Here is a 20,998-nt window from a genome sequence, read left to right on the forward strand (position 1 = left end):
AGTATTTCTTTTTAGAGTAAGTCATGTTAATGGCTAGAATTGTAACAAAAGATGGTATTTTCCTCTTTTGCTACCTTGTGCCTCTATGAATTGGCTTGAGGGATTATAGTTAAGTTAACTGGCCACTGCATTTAAAGCCATGCTGCCCAACATTCCACACATATAAATTCTTACTTTCTTCTCTCTAGTGCAAGTGTAAACTGCTTTATGTCAACACAGGTATCCTGAGGATCGTGCTTTCAGAAAATACGGTCACACATCAAAAAGACCCAAAGATGTGGAGAGGTATGAAAACAGAGAGCCTGCCAGGAACCCACAGTGGAAGTTTGGGCATTCTCTTCCATCTTACCAAGAGAAGAAGGAGCAGCGGAACCTTGGACCATCTCATCGACATACTCAGAGGGAACCTCCAGAGACCAGTTCAGCAACCAGGGTATCCTGTGACTATCGCCACAAACGTCGTAAGGCCTCAGGTGGGGACCAGGACATTTCTGATGGAAGAACGCAGAAGCACTCTAAGGAGGAAGATAGAAAATCCAGTTCTCAAAAAGGCTCTGAAAATAGACAGTCCGTTTGTTTTAATGTTGGAAGAGGGAGAGAGACTGAAGGTGGGCAAGCCAAAGAACCTTCCAAATCATCTAAGAAAGACTGCACTGACTGCACTCCCTCTACACATTCAAGTAAAAATGATGTTGGCTCGAAACCCTGCAGCAACAAACGGAAGGAGAAAAGAAAGAAAGAAGGGGGTGGCAGAAAAGAGAGCAACTCTTCCAGCAACCAAGCTGATAAAAGTAAACTTTCCAAAGTGAAACCTTCATCTGCCAGTCTTAAGAAGAAATCACTTACTGTTAAAATAGATGCGAAGAAAACAATAAATACATCCAGGTATTATTTTTGTTTTTTCTTTGTGCTATTTAAGAAAAATATGTTTCTGCCACCTTTATTTGAAGCTTTGAAACTGGAACTCACGGTGTGTTTAGAATCCATTGAGTGGGGAGGGATTGCCTGGATTTTTTCACAAAAGCCCTGTAATGAGGATGAATCCCATGATTAGTAATACAGAGTGATCTCATGTCTACTGGTTTCCACATCTCAAGTATCTCAAGATACTTTTTTGGTGCAGGGTACTCTCTGGAGTTGTTTCTTTTCATGAATTTATGTTTCTGTGCTGCTAGATTTTCTGTAACCAGGGATAGGCTGGGTGGAGTTAAAGGTGCCATTCCTTGCTCAGTTTCTCAGAGCCTGTTTTCCCTGTTGCCTCAAATCCAGAGAATTTTTTATCTGGAAGGGCTCTTCACTGGCCGTGATTTTATAGAGGAAGAAAGCGAGGCCTTGAAAGATGAAGCGACTTGTCTAAGTCAGAGCACGTGTGGCTCAAAGAGGCAGGTAACCTCACTTGGTTCCTGCTGCCATCTCAAAACAATTGGTGCTCAGCCAACTAGCTTCTCCTAGGTAGAGGAAATTAGGCTAGAGTCTAGAAAGAGACCTTTTTTAAGACATTCACTTTAGCTCTTAATGATTCTTAAAAAAAATAGGCTACTGTTTTAATAGGTTATATTCTGCTAAAGTGGTTTGCATACTTTGTTCAGTTATGCATATTACCTCGGTTTATGGATTCTGGAAATAATAAGGCACTACAGTTGGCTATGTCAGCTAAGTCTGTTCATTACCTTAATACACTACCAGTATGTGAATAAATAAAGTGATGGGCTGTGGTGATTTGATGCATTTATGTTTACAGTTCATTCATACTTGTATTGCAATCAAAAACAATTTTAAGCAAAATCTAAGGTCAGAATATGACAGGGAGGGAGGTAAACCCACAGGCTCTCTTTCTTTTTTTTTAAATATATGTATATTTTTTCTTAAAGTTAGATATGGCAGTCCTTCTCCCTCGTATTTCCCTTACAGTCATGTACTTACAAAAATATTGTAAAATATACATATGTATATGTCCACAGAAAGCATTTATAAATATGATAATGTTCTAGAAAGTTGGACAAATAGAGGGGGGAATCACTCAATATTCTACTACCCTAGGATAGTTTTATTAACAGCTTAGTACAGCTCCTTTTGTATTTTTCTGTGTATATCTATACATGGTTGTCATAATACCATATAATTTTGTATTCTATTTCATATAATAAGCCTTAAATCATTTTGTGCTATTATATTTCCTGCTAGTTCTTAACCTTAAGAGCACAAAAACTACTGTAAGCATCAACTTTGAGGATGTTCCCTCAAGCTTTTTTCTTTTGAACATTACACTATGAAAATGTCCAAATACACAGAAAAGTTGAAAGAACTGTATGGTAAATACTTATATTCCTACCACTGAGGGTCTACAATGAAAATTTTACTCTACTTTCGTAATCATGTATCTGTCCATTTATCCATCAATCATTCCATCTTATTTTTTCCATATATTTCAAAGTGGATTATAGATATTAGTACCCTCCTCTTTAAATTCTTCAATATTTCATTTTTGTTTACATTTTTTTCCTTTGGAGACAAAATTGCATACAATCAAATCACAGGAATCTTGAATTTTTTAATAGAAGTAATGATACACCTATATTTAATAATGATGTTAAAAAAATTAGTTAACTTAATTCTTTAATTAACTTAAAAGAGATTAATAAATTGGTTTAAAAAAATAAATTGGCTTAACACTTTTAAAGAATCTTAAAAAAAATAAAAAATAAAAAAATAAAAAAATAAAGAATCTTAAAAATATCAATTCTGAAGGATTTTATTGTAATCTCATTAGAAATATTGAACATGGTTAATTTTATAATTAGATATTAAGAAATGGAAGCTTGATTTTCATTATGTGTCACAAAAATAAGCTTCCCAAAATTGAAGCTGCTGTATCTTTTCTTTTGAATTTATGAATTATAATTTTGTGAAATTTATGACCTGTCAGCACATGTCTGAATTACCTGACAAAGACCTTAGGATGACTTGATCCTTAGGATGGCTTGTGCAGCAGAGCTATCACTGCAATATCCTTCCTATTCAAAGACCTGAAGAATAAATAACTTTGTAAATATATGCATCTTGACAGTATGATAAAGCATAGTCGACAAAATCTCTCTGATGATAATTATTTATTGATGAATGGTTAAGTTGTAGAAGAGTTTTGTGGGGTTGGATTTAATTATGTATGGACTGATGAAGTATCCATAAAACAAAGGCAGTTAATGCCTTCAACAGAGTCATGTTTTCAACTATTAACATAACTTAGATTTTCCTCTGCTTGAAAAGATTAAATCATAGAGTGGAGAGAAGTTTATTTGTTGGTTAAAATCTAGAGGGTTTATCCATTTTTTTGAAAATCTGAGATGGTTGTTTATGCATTCATTTGCTTTCTTAGCTTTGATCACATATCAGTGTATGTTCTTCCAGTTATCATTGTAGTTGAAGACATATGTGATTAGGCTAGTGATTTTTCTAGATTCCAGTTTGTATCTAGAACAGCAGTAGATTGACACTTGCTTGAATGTTCACTGCATAGTTAATACTTCTGTTAACAAAAGCTATAGTCTAGTGACCCACTTTGTCAGAAACTGCATCATCAGAGGTAGAAGTTACCTATAAGTCATAATTATATGTTTCAGAGTGTAAATTATGGAGTCATAATATGAAAATTTCTACAAATGCTATTATGAATTCCAAACACTGCTGTGTACATCTTGAAGTTTTGGGGCAGATGAAGGGAGTTTGGGTTTAATGTTGAGCAAGTAGGTGAGAGACTGAACCTTGTTCAGGCTAGGAAGGAAATGTAGAGAGTTAGCAGGGGGTGCCATTCTTTGGAGAATAGCAGGGGGTGCCATTCTCTGGAGAATAAACTGGTATGGATGGACCTGAGGCTCCTTTGACCTCCCTGGCTGCTGGTACTAGGTGTCTAGGATGGGAAGGTTGGCTATTAAAGTTGATATTAAAGTTCATATCAGTCACATATGCATATAATCCTTTTATCTCTTACCTCCCCTCCCCAGAAGATACAGGGAGGGCCTCCCTACCCCCATCAGCTATTTCCCCATTCTGAAGGAGGATGAGGTGGGTGATGGGACCCAGAAGACATCAGAGCTCTGATGCTCTAAGGAAAGAGGTGCCACACGGGTGGGGGACCAATGTGAAAAACCATAGGATTGAAGGAAGGTAACCCAGTGACACAAGTTTACCTACCTGTGATATGCCATGGGTGGAGATACTTTTGTGATAACACAAACCTGCTACCTCACTGTTTATTATCAGAAAAAGCTAAGATTTCCCCCCCTAATATTTCTAATACACATTTTTAAAAATCAAAAATCAATTGAGATAAGCTTCCCTTTCATTCCTATTTTTCACCCTAGCTTCTCTAGTGTGTCTTAGGGAACCTAGCATAAGAAGATGAATATTCTGTTTTGGGTAGGGGTACATCAGTTTTTGTTTTCTACTGGGTCCCTGAGCACTCTGACATTGGCAGACCACCTCTCCATGCCTTTTTGGGCCCAAGTTAACCTGTAGTTTCTCCTCCTGGCTTTACAACTTTGCTTCCATTGGCCATGTGTTGGTAACTGTTGAAGCTGGGTTGACAGGCTCATCATAGGATTTTCTGAACTTTTGTATATATTTGAGATTTCATATTATAAAAAATAAAATATTTAAATTTTAAATTGGTCTAAATGAAGTTATAATTTTAAAATAAAAGCAAGCCAAGAAAGTTTTTAAAAACACACTTAAATTGGCCTCAATTAGAATTTTGAATTCTGTCAACTTTTTAGCTAAAACTGTTATTTCAAATTGTCTAAGTTGTTTTCCATTTATTATTTCTTCATTCAGCAAGTATTTTTTTGAAGACCCACCTTGTGTGAGACAGCCTGTTAGGGTACCCTGGGACTATAAATTGGCGTAGGATTGGGTTTCTTTTCCTCTGGTCTAATAGACAATAGGGCAATGGTGTTAATACCATGGCACAATGAGTGATACACAAGGTGGGGAATTCTGGGAAGGCTTCTTTTAGGAGTTGTTGACATGTGAACTAGGCTTCAAAGGTTTTAAACATGTGGAGATGAGATGAAAGACATTTTATATTTATAGGTTAACAAAGGCAGACAACGCACACAGGAACTTTGAGCTGTGCTTCAAGTGGTCAGTGAAAGGGAATAGATGGACAGGAGGCTGTGAAGGTGACATTGCCACACTGCCAGCCTGGTTTGACAGGAATAGCTGATCAGAGAGGGCAGGAAGCTCAGTTCTGGCTGCTGCCTTCTTTCTGTGAGGTGACTTGGATGGGCACTGGGGTTGGAGAGGCCAGTTCGAGGAACTTTGTGAAAAAAAAAATGCTGAATTAGGGGAATAGCAGTTCTCCCTAACCCTTTACCCTTGGCTTTGGAAATGCTAAGTGTCTTTTGAGGAAGACAGGAGCAAATGAATAACTGGGAGAGTGCTCTTTGAGCAATAAGATGCTGTTCTTAGGAGATAACTGAGAAAGGACAACTTGATATGTGTCGCGTGGATTCTGTTGTAAGCTTCCAGAGGGCAGAGGATCATCCATTAGTTTAGGTTATTCTTGGGCTTTTTGTAATTGTTGTTTTGCCATGCAGTTGGGTTTTTTGATGGATCTTAACTGTATATAAGAGGAAATTAAGGTTTAATGTGGCTTTTTATATTTTCCTAGTTATTCACAACACTCAGTGAGAACATCAGGGGAAATGTCCTTAGAGAAAAACAAAACAAAACCAAAAACGAGTGGAGTTGGAGCAGGGAAGAAAGAAACCTGGAAAATTTCATTCGAACAGTATCAGAAGTAGTACTAGAATACAGGTGTTTGGCTATATTTTAATTTTTAAAACTATCTAAACTGCATCTCAGATGAGAACATTTAGTCTTTTCAGCTTACCTACTTGTATTGGAAGTATTTCTTGAAATTATGAAGTTGTTAATCAATGCCTGTCTTAGGAAATAGTGAAAGGAAAATGTGAACCAAGAGGTGATTAAATGTATAAATGTAAATACTTAGAACATTTTGCATTCTCCAGTTCCAAGAAGCCTTTTCTTATAGCAAAACCATCATAATTGTTTCTAAAAGACTAAAATTTCAGGTAATATGATTTTAATATTTCCTAGGAAATGACAATTTTAACATTTTTTAATAATAAATCTTGCAGTGGACTAACTCCAGGATAAATTGATAGGAAATGTAAACGCTAAAATTTCGGGAATTAAGTGTAGCTGTAAAGTATACCATAGCACTCCTAGGGATTGAGGGTTGGGCATGGAGTGGGTATAAGAGTTATATCAGTAATTAACTTGTAATAAATGACAAGTGAATTTTAATAATTACCAGGTGGAAAACTGGAAACCTTTACAACTAGTTTCCTCATGGGAGAAACTGAGGCTGCAGTACAAAATGTAATCAACTGATTTCCCCTTATGGACGGACCATTTTTGTAGTTCTATTTGAATATCTTATTTGTTTCCTGTAAAATGTTTTCAAAAGCATTTTTTTGTATGGAGCAGACTTTTTGTACTGTTAAAAACAGTATTTGTAATTGTTTGTTAGTAGAGGTTGTTACGGGCCATTCTAGCTTCCAGTGTTTATCACTGAATGTCTCTCAGTTATCAGATACGCAGTGGGAAGCTTGGAGCAAATTAGGAAGAAAGAAGGGAAGTGAGTCTTCTAATTAAAGTCTTTCTGATGAATCAAGGAAACCATAGCATTGGCATCAACCTGCTGCATAATCACTTTTCCAAGTTTCTGCTCTGGCAGGGAGTTGTCTCAACAGTGCTAGTTTGAGAGCAGGGAGCATAGAAAGTCATATGGAAGGCTTGCCTCTGTTAAGTTAAAAATAGACACATAAAACCTTCTTATTAGAGAAGTTAAAAAGTTTAAAGAGTATCTATAAGCTCCTCATTACCCTGGAACAGTTTCATATATATGGCTATTAAGTGACTTAAATAAATTAATCTGTGCATGTGTACACCCACACCCCAAGATGTATCCATCAGATTTCTGTTATTTATTCCAGCGGTGCTACTGTTATTTAAAACATATTTCAGGGCTCTCTTGTGGGTTTATCTTCAGTCTGTCACATACTCATAAAGAACGTCAGCACTTGTAAATCTCAGTTCTTTGGTAGTGAACATGATTTTTGGGAAGAAGCAAAAGATATTTAGAGTTAAATGCAGAGGAGTAAGATGGCTGTAAGCTAGTTAGTGCCATTTTGGGTCCAAAATGAGGTATAAATATAAAATAACAAGACATTTTCTTCTGTGACACATAATCTGCCTCCAGACAAAGAATTTAAGAGTAGTTTTAAGCAAGAGCAGCTTTCTTGGAATAAGGTGTAGTTTCCCATTATGACACTTGGAAGGATTATGTTCATAACAAACACTCAGCTTCTGGGATGGAAAGCAAAACACCCAAGACATCCATTGTCCCAGTGTCATAGCACCTCCCCATAGGGCTATTGTAAAGATTAAATGAGATAATGTTTGTAAACAAGTTCTGAGCCCCTGTGTTTGGCTTGCAGTAAGCCCCCAATAACTGTTGGCTATATGTCATAATCATGACTTCATAATGACACAGAAAGGTCAAGAGAGCTTCTAACACAAGTTATAAAGATTCAGGAAACATTAGAGTGGTAGAATAGCTGGTTTTATATAACAAAATAACAAATAATAGCATTTCTTTAAGGATGCATTTAGGGTGAACACTAATTGGTTCTAAGGATCATAACTTCGCTAACAACTAAGACTATTTGCTGACAGTTTAGTGAGATCTTATAAGTGATTAATCCCAACAGAGTTTGATTTCAAAATACTAAGTTTCTCATTGCTGATATAGAGGTATAAGGATTTTTATGAAGTCAAAGAAGTTATTATGTTTGATAACAGCTTTTAAAGTGTGGTAGTACTTCAGGATAGCATAAGCTTGCTAGATACACAATTTCATGGACATTTGGGAGTAGAAAATAATCTAATTGATTATTTTTTGCATATTGACCTTTGATGCCTTGCTGTATTTTTTGAGGTAAAAATTGTTTAACTTAGAATTTTGAGGATTTTATTATTAAAGTCGCAAATATTTAATGATCTCTGATTTGAAAAGGAGAACTCAAAACCATGTGTCTAAGGCTATTTCCTCCTACGCATTATTGCACATGTTCTATGGCATACAGTTTAGTGCCTTAACTATAAGAAAAGATAAACATCTTTTTAGTTTTATAGCTATCTTGATTAATTTTAATAAGTTCTTTTCTCAGTACACAGTTTCCAATTTAGTTAAACATTTACAAATTATTCTAGGGCTGCTTCTAGCTATTCCACAGAGAGACAGATGTCACATGATTTGGTTGCTGTTGGCAGGAAAAGTGAGAACTTTCATCCAGTGTTTGAACATCTTGACTCAACTCAGAATACTGAAAACAAACCTACAGGAGAATTTGCTCAGGAAATCATAACTATAATCCATCAAGTTAAAGGTTGGTATATTTTGCACATACATTAGGGATAACACAAAAATAATGTACTGATTTTTCACAAGATAAAGGTAAATATCTGTGATATAGTAATAGTAATATTTCATTATAAATTAGGTCATTAATAAGGAAATCTGTTGGAGAGAGTGTAAGGTATTAATTCAAGCCTAGTTCTTCATGTGTTGTTCCAATAACCTGATACTTCAAAACATAGTAGATTACAAATTGAAAGTCAGAAAGGGAGAGGATGGATTCTACAAGAGACAGGACTATTGAGAGTCGCGAGAAACAATAACTGATAACCAAACAGGAAGGAGGAAGCAACAAACACCTTATATAAAACTGGACAAGAACTCTGGAAGTCTAGGTATTTTGGTGATATTCTTAAAGCCCCCTGAGGGCGTTGCTGGGACTTTGTGCCATAACGGTGAACATGAAGTGATTGATAAAAAATTCCAGTTTGATTTGGCATACTCCATGGCATCAGGGAGTTGTATCACAAACACTTTAAATATTTGCATTAAATTGTTTCGTTTTAGCTTCTGGCCAGTTTCCATTAATTGGAAAATTCAGTCACATAGAACACCTTTCTTCATTGATGCTGCATAATAAAGCAATCGTGGGTATGATAAACTGGAGACCTTCAAGAATTTCAAATTTTTTATTTTATATTTCTTACTAGATATTTGCACTGATTTTTAAAAAATATTTTATTTATTTATTCATGAGAGACCGAGAGAGAGAGAGAGGCAGAGACACAGGCAGAGGGAGAAGCAGGCTCCACGCAGGGAGCTGGATGTGGGACTCGATCCCGGTCTCCAGGATCAGGCCCTGGGTGAAGGCGGCGCTAAACCACTGAGCCACCCGGGCTATCCCTGATTTTATTTTTACTTTCATGCAACATGTTTTGAAAATGGATTATTTTCTCTGCATCCTCAAACTAAGGCACATACTTACTTTGAAGCATACAGTTTGTCTGAAACAGTTCACCTTCTCAGTTCCAGCCCCTCTCACCCAAAGGAAGTGTGATTCTTGGAGGAAAGGCAGGTGGTAGTGCAGAAAAATCCAGGACATTGTCCCAGAGTAGGAGCAGTAAATTAGGGAAAAGGATTGCTTAAATAGCATTCTGATGGGTCAAGTGTATTACCTTTCTCTCTATCCTGTTAAAAGCCTTGTAGCATAGCTTATTTCATACTGTCTTCATGAGCTTCAGTTCATGTTAATTAAAGTACAATGGCAGTAGGACTCCTTCTGTGATATATAAATAACATTTAGCTTTCGTTCAGAATTGTTTTGATGTTTCCGGCTTGTTTTTGAGTTTTTTTTTTACTCTAGGTGAACTGTAAAACTCTGTGCCATCTTTACTTCCCAGTATACTAAGGTCTTACCTGGGAGAAGAAAGGTACTCACTTTGAGAGAGCCACTGTCTTTTCCCCCAACAAATAAGCAGGCATGTCTAATAGGAACAGAATCCTTGGGTTGATAAGTCAGGCTTTTTTTTTTTTTTTTTTTTTTACTGTTGATTAGGCTTGGGAAAGCATGCGAGCGCTACAAATTAGTCTGTGGAACACGTTTAGGTGCCACATATTTTCGAGAGAAAACAGGTTGGACGTTTTTTTTTCACAGTCCCTTCTTCCTGTGCTTATGTGTAATCTTTTAAGTGATAATCAGTTTTACACTGAGATAAACTATTTGTTTCCTTTTTCAGCAAATTATTTTCCATCATCTGACATTACTCTACATGAGCGTTTTTCAAAAATGCGAGATACACAAGCTGCAGATGTAAATGAAATTAAATTGAATTCAGATCCAGAAATTCACAGGTAATGATTGATTATTGTATGCCCATTTAACTCATGGGAATAAACCTCAGAACAGATTCAGGAAGGTGCTGCTTTCTATCTTGCTGTAGACTCTAGGACTGCATTTCCTACCTAAAAGCCAGGACTAACCCAAGCAGGTACTGGGCCATTGCACTTTGACGGAATCGGTTGTATTAAAGCCATTGACTAGTATTGTTTAAATGTGTAGGACTTTGACAATCTTTACCTACCTAACTTTGATTCTGTGTCTATAGTAATTGCCTACTGAAGTTATCACTGGAAGAATGAAAGACAATTATCGAGCCATTGAAATCATGGGTTGCTTCATGTTGTCAGAAATGGCTGTTCTGAGGGCAGCCGGATGAAAACCTATGTCTTCTTCTGCTGGCACCTGTCCGCGCAGGTGGTGTGCCGTGTCTTGCGAGCTGAGCTGAATCAATGTTAGAATGCAGTAGATCACCGGAGCAAAGTTTAAGGTTACACAGACTAGTGATTTGAGAACCACTAAGGCGTCACTATCATGTTGTTCACAGGATATGTGTGTCCTGGGAGACTGCCATGTAGATGAACATCCAACTTGGCAGGAGGTTTCTTTTGCTTTTTCCAAGACACACCAGCTTTATTTCAAATTCCATTCTCTAGTAATGGAATCAAGGTATCAGTGTATAACATAATTATTTAATTGTAATATGCCTTTATTATTTTAGGAGAATAGATATGTCTTTGGCTGAGCTTCAGAATAAACAAACTATGGTATATGAATCAGAACAGGTAAGTGAATACAATTTTTGCTGAAAGATTCTCATTGTTGGCATATTGGTGGAAAAGGGAACCGGTAATGGAGAGTAAAAAAGGGATTTAAAGTGGGTGTGAAAGAAGGCTTGAGACCCAGGAATCTGAAATTTACAAAGCTCTCCAGATGATTCTAGTTACTGGCCAGGTTGCAGAGAGAACGCTGACAAAAGACAAAAATATTCCCTAAGAGAGACAATCCCTAAGGGTAACAGCTTTGTAAAATTGACCTACAGTTATAGTGTTAATACTCATTCTAAAACTTCACACTGTAAAGCTTGTGGAAAGTATGTTTGATACCTACATTTTTTCCCCAAGCAAGTCATGTGGAATATTTTTTTAGATTGCACATGGAATGAATGCAGAGGAACTAAGTTTAGTTTGATATTGCCTTTCTTGTACTGTAGAATGTATGAAAAATTCTGTGGAATATGAACTAGCAAAATAATGAAAATAATACTGAATTTTTGTATTGCCATGCATTGTATTCCCACCCAACACTTCCTCAACTCATACATTTCCCCCCACCTCCCCTCATTTCTTTGCTAATTAGAAAAACTCTCTGGACTGGGGCACGGGGAAGAAAACTGGCTCTTGGTTTAGAAGTATATCAAGTTCTCAAAGAACTGCTAATTTATTCATTGAGAGTAAAGTGTTTTTGTAGAGGAAGAATTTTAATACATTTCTGATAGAATATGTAAATAATTTTTTTCACTTGTAAATAGTTAAAATTTTTATTAAACTTACAGAGAGGTAGTTTGGTTTATTGAATAGATGCTATTTTCAGAAAATTTCCACTCATCAAAATACTATAACCAACTCATAGGAAATTTGAAAAATCACCTCTAATTCAACCACTTAACACAAAATATCATTTGATCATCTTTTATCACAGTCTTACATCTGGCATTTTAACATAGCCACTACCATACTATATTAGTTTCAGATGCTTTTTGCTTTTTACTTAATAATATTGCTTTTATGTAAAATCTCTGAGCTCCTCATGATTTTTTATGACTGAGGCTTTTCAAATTTTAATTAACTTTTCTCAGTAATTTTTTTTTCATGTTGACTTCCACATAGCCTATGTTGACCATAATTTAAATGTTAGTGCATTATTAGACTTAAATTTCCCATGAAATCATCCTTCCCTCTCCTAAAAATTTATTTTCCATTTACGTTGCTTTCATTTTTTGATAGTTTTAAATATAGCACTTTGAACATATTTGGGTAGATAGCCTTTTCGTAGGGATAGTGTCCGAGAAGTGGGATTCCTGGTTCATTGTTATGAACTTTTCTGTCTGTGCATTGTCGATTGTGTCTCAAGATATTTTAATCGATTTACACTACCATTAACAGGGTGAATACAAGGTAACTTATTTAGGACTTTTACTTAAGGTTCTTATTAGATATGGTCTTTGTGCAACTAACAGTAATGTGAATGGTTTGTCTTCTGTCAAAATTCCTCAGACTCTGGTCAAAATAATAGATCCAAATGATCTACGACATGACATTGAAAGAAGGAGAAAAGAACGGTTACAGAATGAAGATGAGCACATTTTTCACATAGCTAGTGCTGCAGAGAGGTAATCAGTAGATGAAAAACATCCTATTATCAGGGAGTTTTTGGTTTTAGCATATTTTTCAATTTTTGTGTGTGATGATTTTCATTTTAGTGTAGGGATTTAATCCTTCAAATTCATTTTATATGTTTAAGTGAAATCTTTTAAAATGTTTCAAAGTTATTCAGTGATCATCATATGCTGTTTGATTGAAACAACAAAAATTAAGGGGTAGGTGAGTATTTGAGGTCTTCGTAATTTTAGAAAAGAGTATAACAGCTTTTTGAATATTCGCAGGTGCCAGGACCTGCAAGTTTATGGACTGTTTGATTCAACCTCACTGAAACTGACACATTCTGCCCTTTAGATTCTGGTGCTCTTTGAATATTACAAAATTTCCTGAGATTAATACAGTTCTCTTTTGGAACTTTTCATGGATGTCTGTCCATGAAGCAGAGGTAGGGGTAGTAGAAAATGTGGAGGAGACAGGAGTTGGAATCCCACCTCTGCCATTTTATAAGCTGTTTGCTCATGGGCAAACTGGCTTAGTTTCTAGAGCCTTTTCCTCTATAAAATGAGATGAACTAATTTATGATGTAGACAGTTTAGACATATTAAATGAGCTGGCACATGCAAAGTACTTATGCCATGCATGGCAAATTGATTATCAGTAGATCCTTGTTTTTCTTTCCCAATTCTGTACTTCTTTTAGGGGCTCTGAGTATTTTAGATTGGCCCCAGTTTATCACTAGTTTTAAAAACTATGTGGGATTCATGGCAACTCTGGGGCCCCATATAATTATGAGGTATAATGGAATAAGACAACATTTATACTTCACCCAAGGATCTTCAGGCTATTTAGATCTCTCAGAAAGTAGGAATATATGAACAGGAAGGGCCAGTGTTAATTCTCTTTCCATATCCCTTAGTATCAAATTACTAAGATAACTGACTAGCCTTTTAAGTCAAGTCTGTGGCTAACTAGGTCTTAGTCAAAATACATGGAGCTTGTTTAAAACTGGACTTGATGCTGACAGCAAGTTTGGAACTCATTAAAAGATAGCTATTTGTTGAGGCATATAAAACAACTGAAAGTGGTTAGAATCTCATCCTTTGGTGGGTGAAAGTCTCTAGTTTCCCAATATGACACAGCATGACTGCTCTTTAGCGACATAAGCTCTCTCTCATGCTTTTCTTAACTCAGCAAGTGTAAGAAACTCAGTGTGCCAAGAAAGAGGATTTTTAAACCAGATTTAAAATAATCAGCACTTTATAAAAACCATGTAATATGTAATGCTTTAGAATATATCTTCACCCTTTGAGATGAAAAAGTGCTTGAGCCCTGGAGTTGCACCTGAGTTCAACATCCAGCTCTGTAGACACCTAGCTACGTGACTGATCTTAGGCAAGTTATTTAATTTTCATTTCCTCATACATCAAATACAGATGAGAATTATACTTAGCTCTCGGTGGTGGTGAAGATTAACTAAAGTGACAGGTGTGAGGTACAGAGTAGCTGGTCAGCATTAAATATTATTAATATTTGCTTTGAGGATGGTGTGTAGTGTGCAAAGATAACATTCTGTACAGTGTCTTTTGCTAGGTGTGTTGAACTGTTTTATTTGTATTGGATAGCTGGTGTGGCATAGTGGAGCCATGTGGATTTTTTTTCTTTTAGCCATGTGGATTTTTTAAATTGAAATATTACTGGCTGTAAAATTCATCCTTTGAAAGTGGACAATTTAGTAGTTTCTAGAATATTCACAAAGTTGTGCAGTTGTCACCACTGTCTAATTCCAGAGCATTTTCACTACTCCACAAGAATCCCTGTAACCATTAGTTGTCATGCCCTCTTTCTCCATTCCCTCAGCCTCTGGCAACCACTAACCTACTTTCCATCTCTGTGGATTTTCCTATTCTGGACATTTCATATAAATGCAGTCATGCAGTATCAGGCCTTTTGTGGCTGACTTCTTTCATTTAGCATATGATTCTCAACATTACTCCATGTTGTAGTGTGAATATTTGTTTTATGGCTGAATAATATTCCATTGTATGGATAACCATATTTTGTTTATCCCCTCACCAGTTGGTGGATATTTGGGTTCTTTACACTTTTTGACTATGGTTAATTATGGTGCTGTGAACATTCATGTGAAAGTTTTTGTGTGGACATATGTTTTCTTTTCTCTTGTGTATATACATAAGATTGGAATTGCTGGGTCCTATGATAATTCGGTGTTAAACTTCTTGATGAACTACCAGACAGTTTTCCACAATGGCTGCCTCATTTTGTATTCCCATTAGCAGTGTATGAAGGTGCCAGTTTCTTCATATCGTCACAAGCACTTGCTATTGCACATCTTTAAAAAAAGATTTAGAAAAAAATTATTTCGAATCTTTATATTTATCCTAATTTGATTTCCTTCTTAAAATAAGAAATAAACTGTTGATTTTATCCTTTTGTCTTAGAAATTCAGTCTATGAAATTGACCTCATTACTATTTTTGCATAAACCTTTTTAGTCAAGTGTTTAGATTTCTGTAGAAATTCAGAAGAAATGAAATATGAAATCATAAATCACAGGATATTGCAGTTTCCCACCTGTGTGATCTTTTCCCCCTCAAACAGTTATATACAAGTTATTTGTGTATGTTTGCCCACCATTGTATCCCCACTGCCTTGAGCTCAATTGAATGAATGTTGACTGAATGAATGAAGACTTTGCAAAGGAGTATATAGGACAGAGGATACCTACATTGTAATATATTTAAGCCTTCTTTTAAGCCTGATTACCTTTTATTCCCTAATACATAAGGTAATCTTTCCTGAGCAAGCCTAATGCTAGGACATTCTCAAAAATTCTGTTCTCTCTTTTTTTCTCACTTCTGACCAATATCTTATCCTAATGTCTCTATGTCTTTTCCTGACCCACTCTTTCTCCCTCTTGTAACCACCATTACTAAGTTCCATACAGTGTTACCAAGTGTTGTGCTATATAGGCATGATGTAGTAGAGATGTAGTGGAGCATAAAGAAGCTTCAAAATAGAATCAGTAGACTTTGAGAGGACATCAGATTGCAGAGACTTTCCTTTTAGCTACACAGTACCCAGAAAACATACAGAGGAAGAAGGTATACACAAGGTCCTTATCCTCGTCAAGCTTACAGTTTAATGGTAGGAGAAAATAAATAAATACATGTCAGTGAGTGATAGGTGAAAATAAGGCACAAGAGAAAGTCTATTAGGACAGAATAATATGTGTAGTGTGTTTTTATTTAGATAGTTATGGAATGCATTTAGGATTTTTTTTAATTGAGCAGAGATGTGAATTAAGTGAGGGAATTCACCATAGGTTTTTTTGGGGGGGATAATATTTTTTAAGAGCAGGAACAGCAAAGGCAAAGACCCTCAGGCAGGATCATGCTAACTCTTATTTAAGGACTAGAAAGCAGACCAGTAAGGTTATAACACAGTGGGAAATGAAGAGAGTAAGTAGGTAAGGCCAGATTGTTGAAGAGCCTTGGAGGACATGATGACTTTGTATTTTACTCTGAGTGAGATTAGGAAATATTTGGGGTTCTAACCCAAGAAGAAATATAATCTCATTTAAATTTTAAAAGATTCACCTTGGTTGCTGGGTAGAGAATGGATTGTAAGAGCAAGAGAAAAATCATTTCTTTCTCATCTAGAAAAAGATTATAGTCAGGAAGTCAGAGCATGGTAGGTAGGGTCAACCTATCAGGAAACCAGCCTCCTCAGATCTTGTTCCTCAGATATCCTCTCCACATGGTATTTTCCTTATGGTCCAGGATGGGTGTTTGTGCCCTACCCATCATGTCCATAGTCTAGTCTTGTCTTTAAAGACTATGGAATTGATACATGCAGCTTCAGCAACATTGGTCAAAATTTAGTCTCATGGCCATACTTAGCTGCAGAGATGCTGGAAAATAGTTTCTTTAATTTGGACACTCATTTGCCTGGTCACAAATCAAATATCAAAGGGTTTAAATTTTTTATTTTAAAAAAATTTGGGGGGGGTTTACATTTTTTATTGTGGCAAAATATACATATAATAAATTTACATTTTCACCATTTTTAAATGTACAATGCATTGGCATAAAGTACATTAACAGTGTTGTGCAACCATCCACATTATCCACTTCCAGAATTTTTTCATCTTCCCAAATAGAAACTCTATACCATGTAAAGAGTAACTCTGTATCCTCTTTATTCCCAGCCCCTGATAACCTCTGTCCTTTCTGTCTCTGTGAATTTGCCTGTTCTAGGTAATTCATATATATAATTGTCCTTTTGTGTCTGGCTTATTTCACTTAGAATAATATTTTCATCCATGTTGTATCATATGTCAGAATTCCATTTTTTCTAAAGATTTAGTTATTTATTTATTTATGATTGAGAGAGAGAAAGAGAGAGAGAGAGAGAGGCAGAGACACAGGAGGAAGGAGAAGCAGGCTCCATGCCAGGAGCCCGACGTGGGACTCGATCCCGGGACTCCAGGATCGCGCCCTGGGCCAAAGGCAGACGCCAAACCGCTGAGCCACCCAGGCATCCCCCAGAATTCCATTTTTTTTAAAAAGTCACTCCTTCATAATGCTGAATAATATTCCATTGTATATACTACATTTATTTGTCCATTTTTCTGTTGATGGACATTCAGTTTGTTTCCGGCTTTTGCCTATTGTATATAATGCTCTTAAAACGTTGGTGGCATCATCTTTTTGATTATAGCCATCCTAGTGGGCATAAAATGTTATCTCATTGTGGTTTTGATTTGCATTTCCATAATGGCTAATGATGTTGAACATCTTTTCATGTGCCTTTTGTGTGTCTTCTTTGGAGAAATGCCTATTCAAATCCTTTGCCCATATTTTAAATTGGATTATTATATTTTTTTGAGATGTAAAGAATTCTTTATATATTGGACATTACTCCATTATCAGATATATGCTTTGCAAAGAGGATTTTTAAAAGTCCATTGTTTTATTTATAAAAGTAATAGTATATGCTAATGGCAAACATTTGGAAGTATACAATAAAGTATAAAAATATAAGGCATTCTTAATTTCATGAATCAGAGATGACCACTGTTAATCATTAATACATTTCCTGTCATTTATTTTTTCTGGGCATATATGTAGTATATTTTAAATAATTAAAATTATCCTTGGGGCACCGGCTGGCTCAGTCAGTAGAGCACATGACTCTTGGTCTCAGGGTTGTGTTCCAGCCCCACGTTGGGTATAGAGATTACTTAAAAATTTTTTAAATCTTTTTTTTTAAAGTAGGTTCCATGCCCAATGTGGGGCTCAAGCTCATGACCCCAAGATCAAGAGTCAGTTGCTCTACCAGCTGAGCCAGCCAGGCACCCCCCCAAAAAAAGCCTTAGAATAAGTTATCCTCCAAATACAGCTTTGCACCCTACTCTTTTGACTTACTATCATATCATGAGCATTTTGACAGAACATGAGAGTTTTTAACATTTCATAATACTCTGAGTAGCTATTCCATGTCAGGTTTTGGGATCAAAGCTGGGACCACAAAATAAACCACCTACAGTGCCTCCTATAAAGGGATCACAACTTGCTGGGTAAAACAGGCAGGTGCACCAATAATAAACAGGAGTGATATGTGTGAAGACCCCCCCAAGTGCTTATTTGCTTGTAGCAGGGGTATCTAGTCTACCTCAGAGGGCTCTGGAAAAGTCTTCCTGGAACAGTGCAGATGGAGCTAAATCTTGAAGTTGATCTAAGTGGAAGGAAATCACAACAGAAGGGATTGCTTATACAAACTCATGGAAACAGGAGAGATTTTGTATGTTGGGAACTGCATGTGACTAAATGTTTCCAATGCCCAGTGTGCATGTTGGGGAGATTGGAACAAAGTGACAGGTGAGATAGGAAGAGCCTTGTAGGTCATGATGAGGAGTGTGGATTTTATCCTGATGTCAGTGGGGGACCCATGGAAGGGATTGAGGCAGGGCTGAGGTAGTGAGCAGTTTGTTCACCACAGAGCAGGAAGGTTCTGAGGAACACTGTGGGGAGATATGGGGATGTGGCAGGGAGAGGACTGCTCGAGGGCTATGAAAATGAGGCCCCAATGTCAGAAGAGAAGCCCAAGGAAGGACCTTCCCTCCCAAGTCCGGCTGCCTGAGAAGAGGCCATAGTGGCCTCTAGACATTGTGATGACGGGAGAGGGGAGCTGTCCTTTGTTCCTGTGGCCCAGAAGCAGCAGAGGTCTCAGCTCTGCCAGTGAGGGGACCTGAGCCAGTCACACTCTTTGTGTCTGGTGCTTTCCTTAATAGGAGTCTGTCAGCAAGGGGAATCCAGTGCTGCCAAAGTCTCAAGAGCAGTAATTATTTTCCCTCAGAAAACACACATTCTACATATGGTTTCGGGGGTTACAACCCCCAGGAAAACCATCCTGGAACCCCAGATTAAGAGCCCTGGTCCAAAGAATGCTGTTTCCCCCTATTGCTAACTTTCAACTTAGCTAAATAATGTTTGTTGAAAAATAAGGGTTTTAGCCTTGATAACTATCATTTCATTTGTAATTTTAGTAGTGGTAGATCTTTTGAGGTTTGTTGCTGTTATTGTTGATGTTGTTGTTGTTTTTACTATTGTGCTGCTTTAATTGTCTCTGAAGGGGGCAATTTGACTTCTCTTTTTTATTTGTTGGGTAAGGTAAACTAATAAAATATTCTTATTTTCTTGCTTTCATTTTATTAGGGATGATCAGCATTCCAGCTTTTCGCGGTTGAAGAATACTAATGTTGATGAATTCCAAAAACCTACAGGTTTTATAAAATCAAATTTTAGAAAATTTATTCAGAAACCTCCTATGGTAAGATTAGAGTTCCAAATTTTTCATTTTTGTACACTCCATTCTCTTCACACATACATATAGAGATCACCAGTATTTTTCTAACGGTTCATTAAGTACATGTTATGCTTCTGCTATTCAGTGTTAATATTCTGTTGAGTCTTATACTTACTATGATAGAGAAAATAGTAATCTCTGATCTAGTAGGATTTTATTTCATTTATTGTAGTACTAACTTTTTAAAGATTTTTTAAAAAGATTTTATTTATTTATTCATGAGAGACACAGAGAGAGAGAGAGAGAGAGAGAGGCAGAGACATAGGTAGAGGGAGAAGCAGTCTGAGCCTTCAGCCCAGGGTGTGATCCTGGAGACCCAGGATCGGAGTCCCACGTCGGGTTCCCTGCATGGAACCTGCTTCTCCCTCTGCCTGTGTCTCTGCCTCTCTACCTGCCTCTCTCTCTCTCTCTCTCTCTCTCTCTCTCTCTCATGAATAAATAAATAAAATCTTTTAAAAGATTAAAATTAAAAAAAAATTAAAATTAAAAAAATAGAAGGTGGGCCTCACTGGGAGCCTGGTCAGAAGCTGTCTGGTACGGTCCTCCCGCTGAGCCCTAGTGATTCATATCCCTTCACTTGCAGAATACACCCCTCCTTACCGTGGTCCCCCAAAGTCTCTTCTCATTACATATATCTTTGTGCACTTATTCAAATTTATAGACTTAGTATAAATTCAAGATGACTGCTATGAAAAGGTTTTATAGCATACTGCTCAGGGCACATGCTGCTTCTATAACAGCTGGCTCCAAGACAAACACTGAATACAATTTTCACATTTTGTCTTTTTTTGTAAAAGTGAAAACCCTCTTTGGATTACCCTCAGTTAATGTAAACTGGTATTAATGTAGATCTTTCATAAACTGCATTTGGCATAGTGTGAACTATATTTACCTTCAGTAAACTGGTACTATGCCTTTTTTTTTAACTTGGGGAGAGAGATAAAGGTGTGATAGAAGAAGATTTGTGAGAAAGTACAGCAAATAGAATAGCAAATGGAATGAATAGGTTATAAGACTTGATTTTGGAAAAAAGAAACTTCAGGATGGGCCCCATCTTTTCTGTTCCCATTAAAGGATTCTGGTTCTTTGTAGTTGCAGTCTTAATACTCTGACTTTTGATACTTATCATGGCAGGAGCATCACCTCAAATCAGTTAGCTGAGTCAGCAAAACCTGCCTCCTACAGTGTTGAGAATTTTCTTCTTAGACAATGGGAACCCTTTAGCAACTCCACATAATAATGGGTTTGGTTCTCTTCTGGATGCCTGAATAAATACTAAATGTATAGTCCATTTTCTAAAAGTCATGCATTGTGTTATACATTGTGTAGTATTTTTTTATACTTCTCACATTCATGAATTAAAGTAGCCCCTCACAAACTAGTATGGGTTCCATGGAGGAAGACATATGTATGTTCCTGCAGCTAAAATACATGCTACATGTTTTGTGTT

General features: G+C 36.6%; 1 protein-coding gene across 7 annotated transcripts in view; it reads left to right on the forward strand.

Moving 5' to 3' along the window:
• Positions 1-20,998, forward strand: part of BCLAF3 (BCLAF1 and THRAP3 family member 3) — a 59,457-nt gene that overhangs the window by 22,872 nt on the left and 15,587 nt on the right. For 5 of the 7 annotated variants that reach the window (XM_072817600.1, XM_072817601.1, XM_072817599.1 and 2 more), the window contains 6 exons: positions 220-885; positions 8,299-8,474; positions 10,180-10,294; positions 11,002-11,065; positions 12,557-12,672; positions 19,398-19,512. In XM_072817600.1, the coding sequence (XP_072673701.1) occupies positions 220-885; positions 8,299-8,474; positions 10,180-10,294; positions 11,002-11,065; positions 12,557-12,672; positions 19,398-19,512 (1,252 nt within the window). The remainder of the gene's footprint in view (positions 1-219; positions 886-8,298; positions 8,475-10,179; positions 10,295-11,001; positions 11,066-12,556; positions 12,673-19,397; positions 19,513-20,998) is intronic. The other 2 variants (XM_072817603.1, XM_072817605.1) reach the window with 2 other exon arrangements.

The sequence above is a fragment of the Canis lupus genome, chromosome X (assembly GCF_048164855.1).
Source record: "Canis lupus baileyi chromosome X, mCanLup2.hap1, whole genome shotgun sequence".
Classification (NCBI taxonomy): Eukaryota; Metazoa; Chordata; class Mammalia; order Carnivora; family Canidae; genus Canis; species Canis lupus.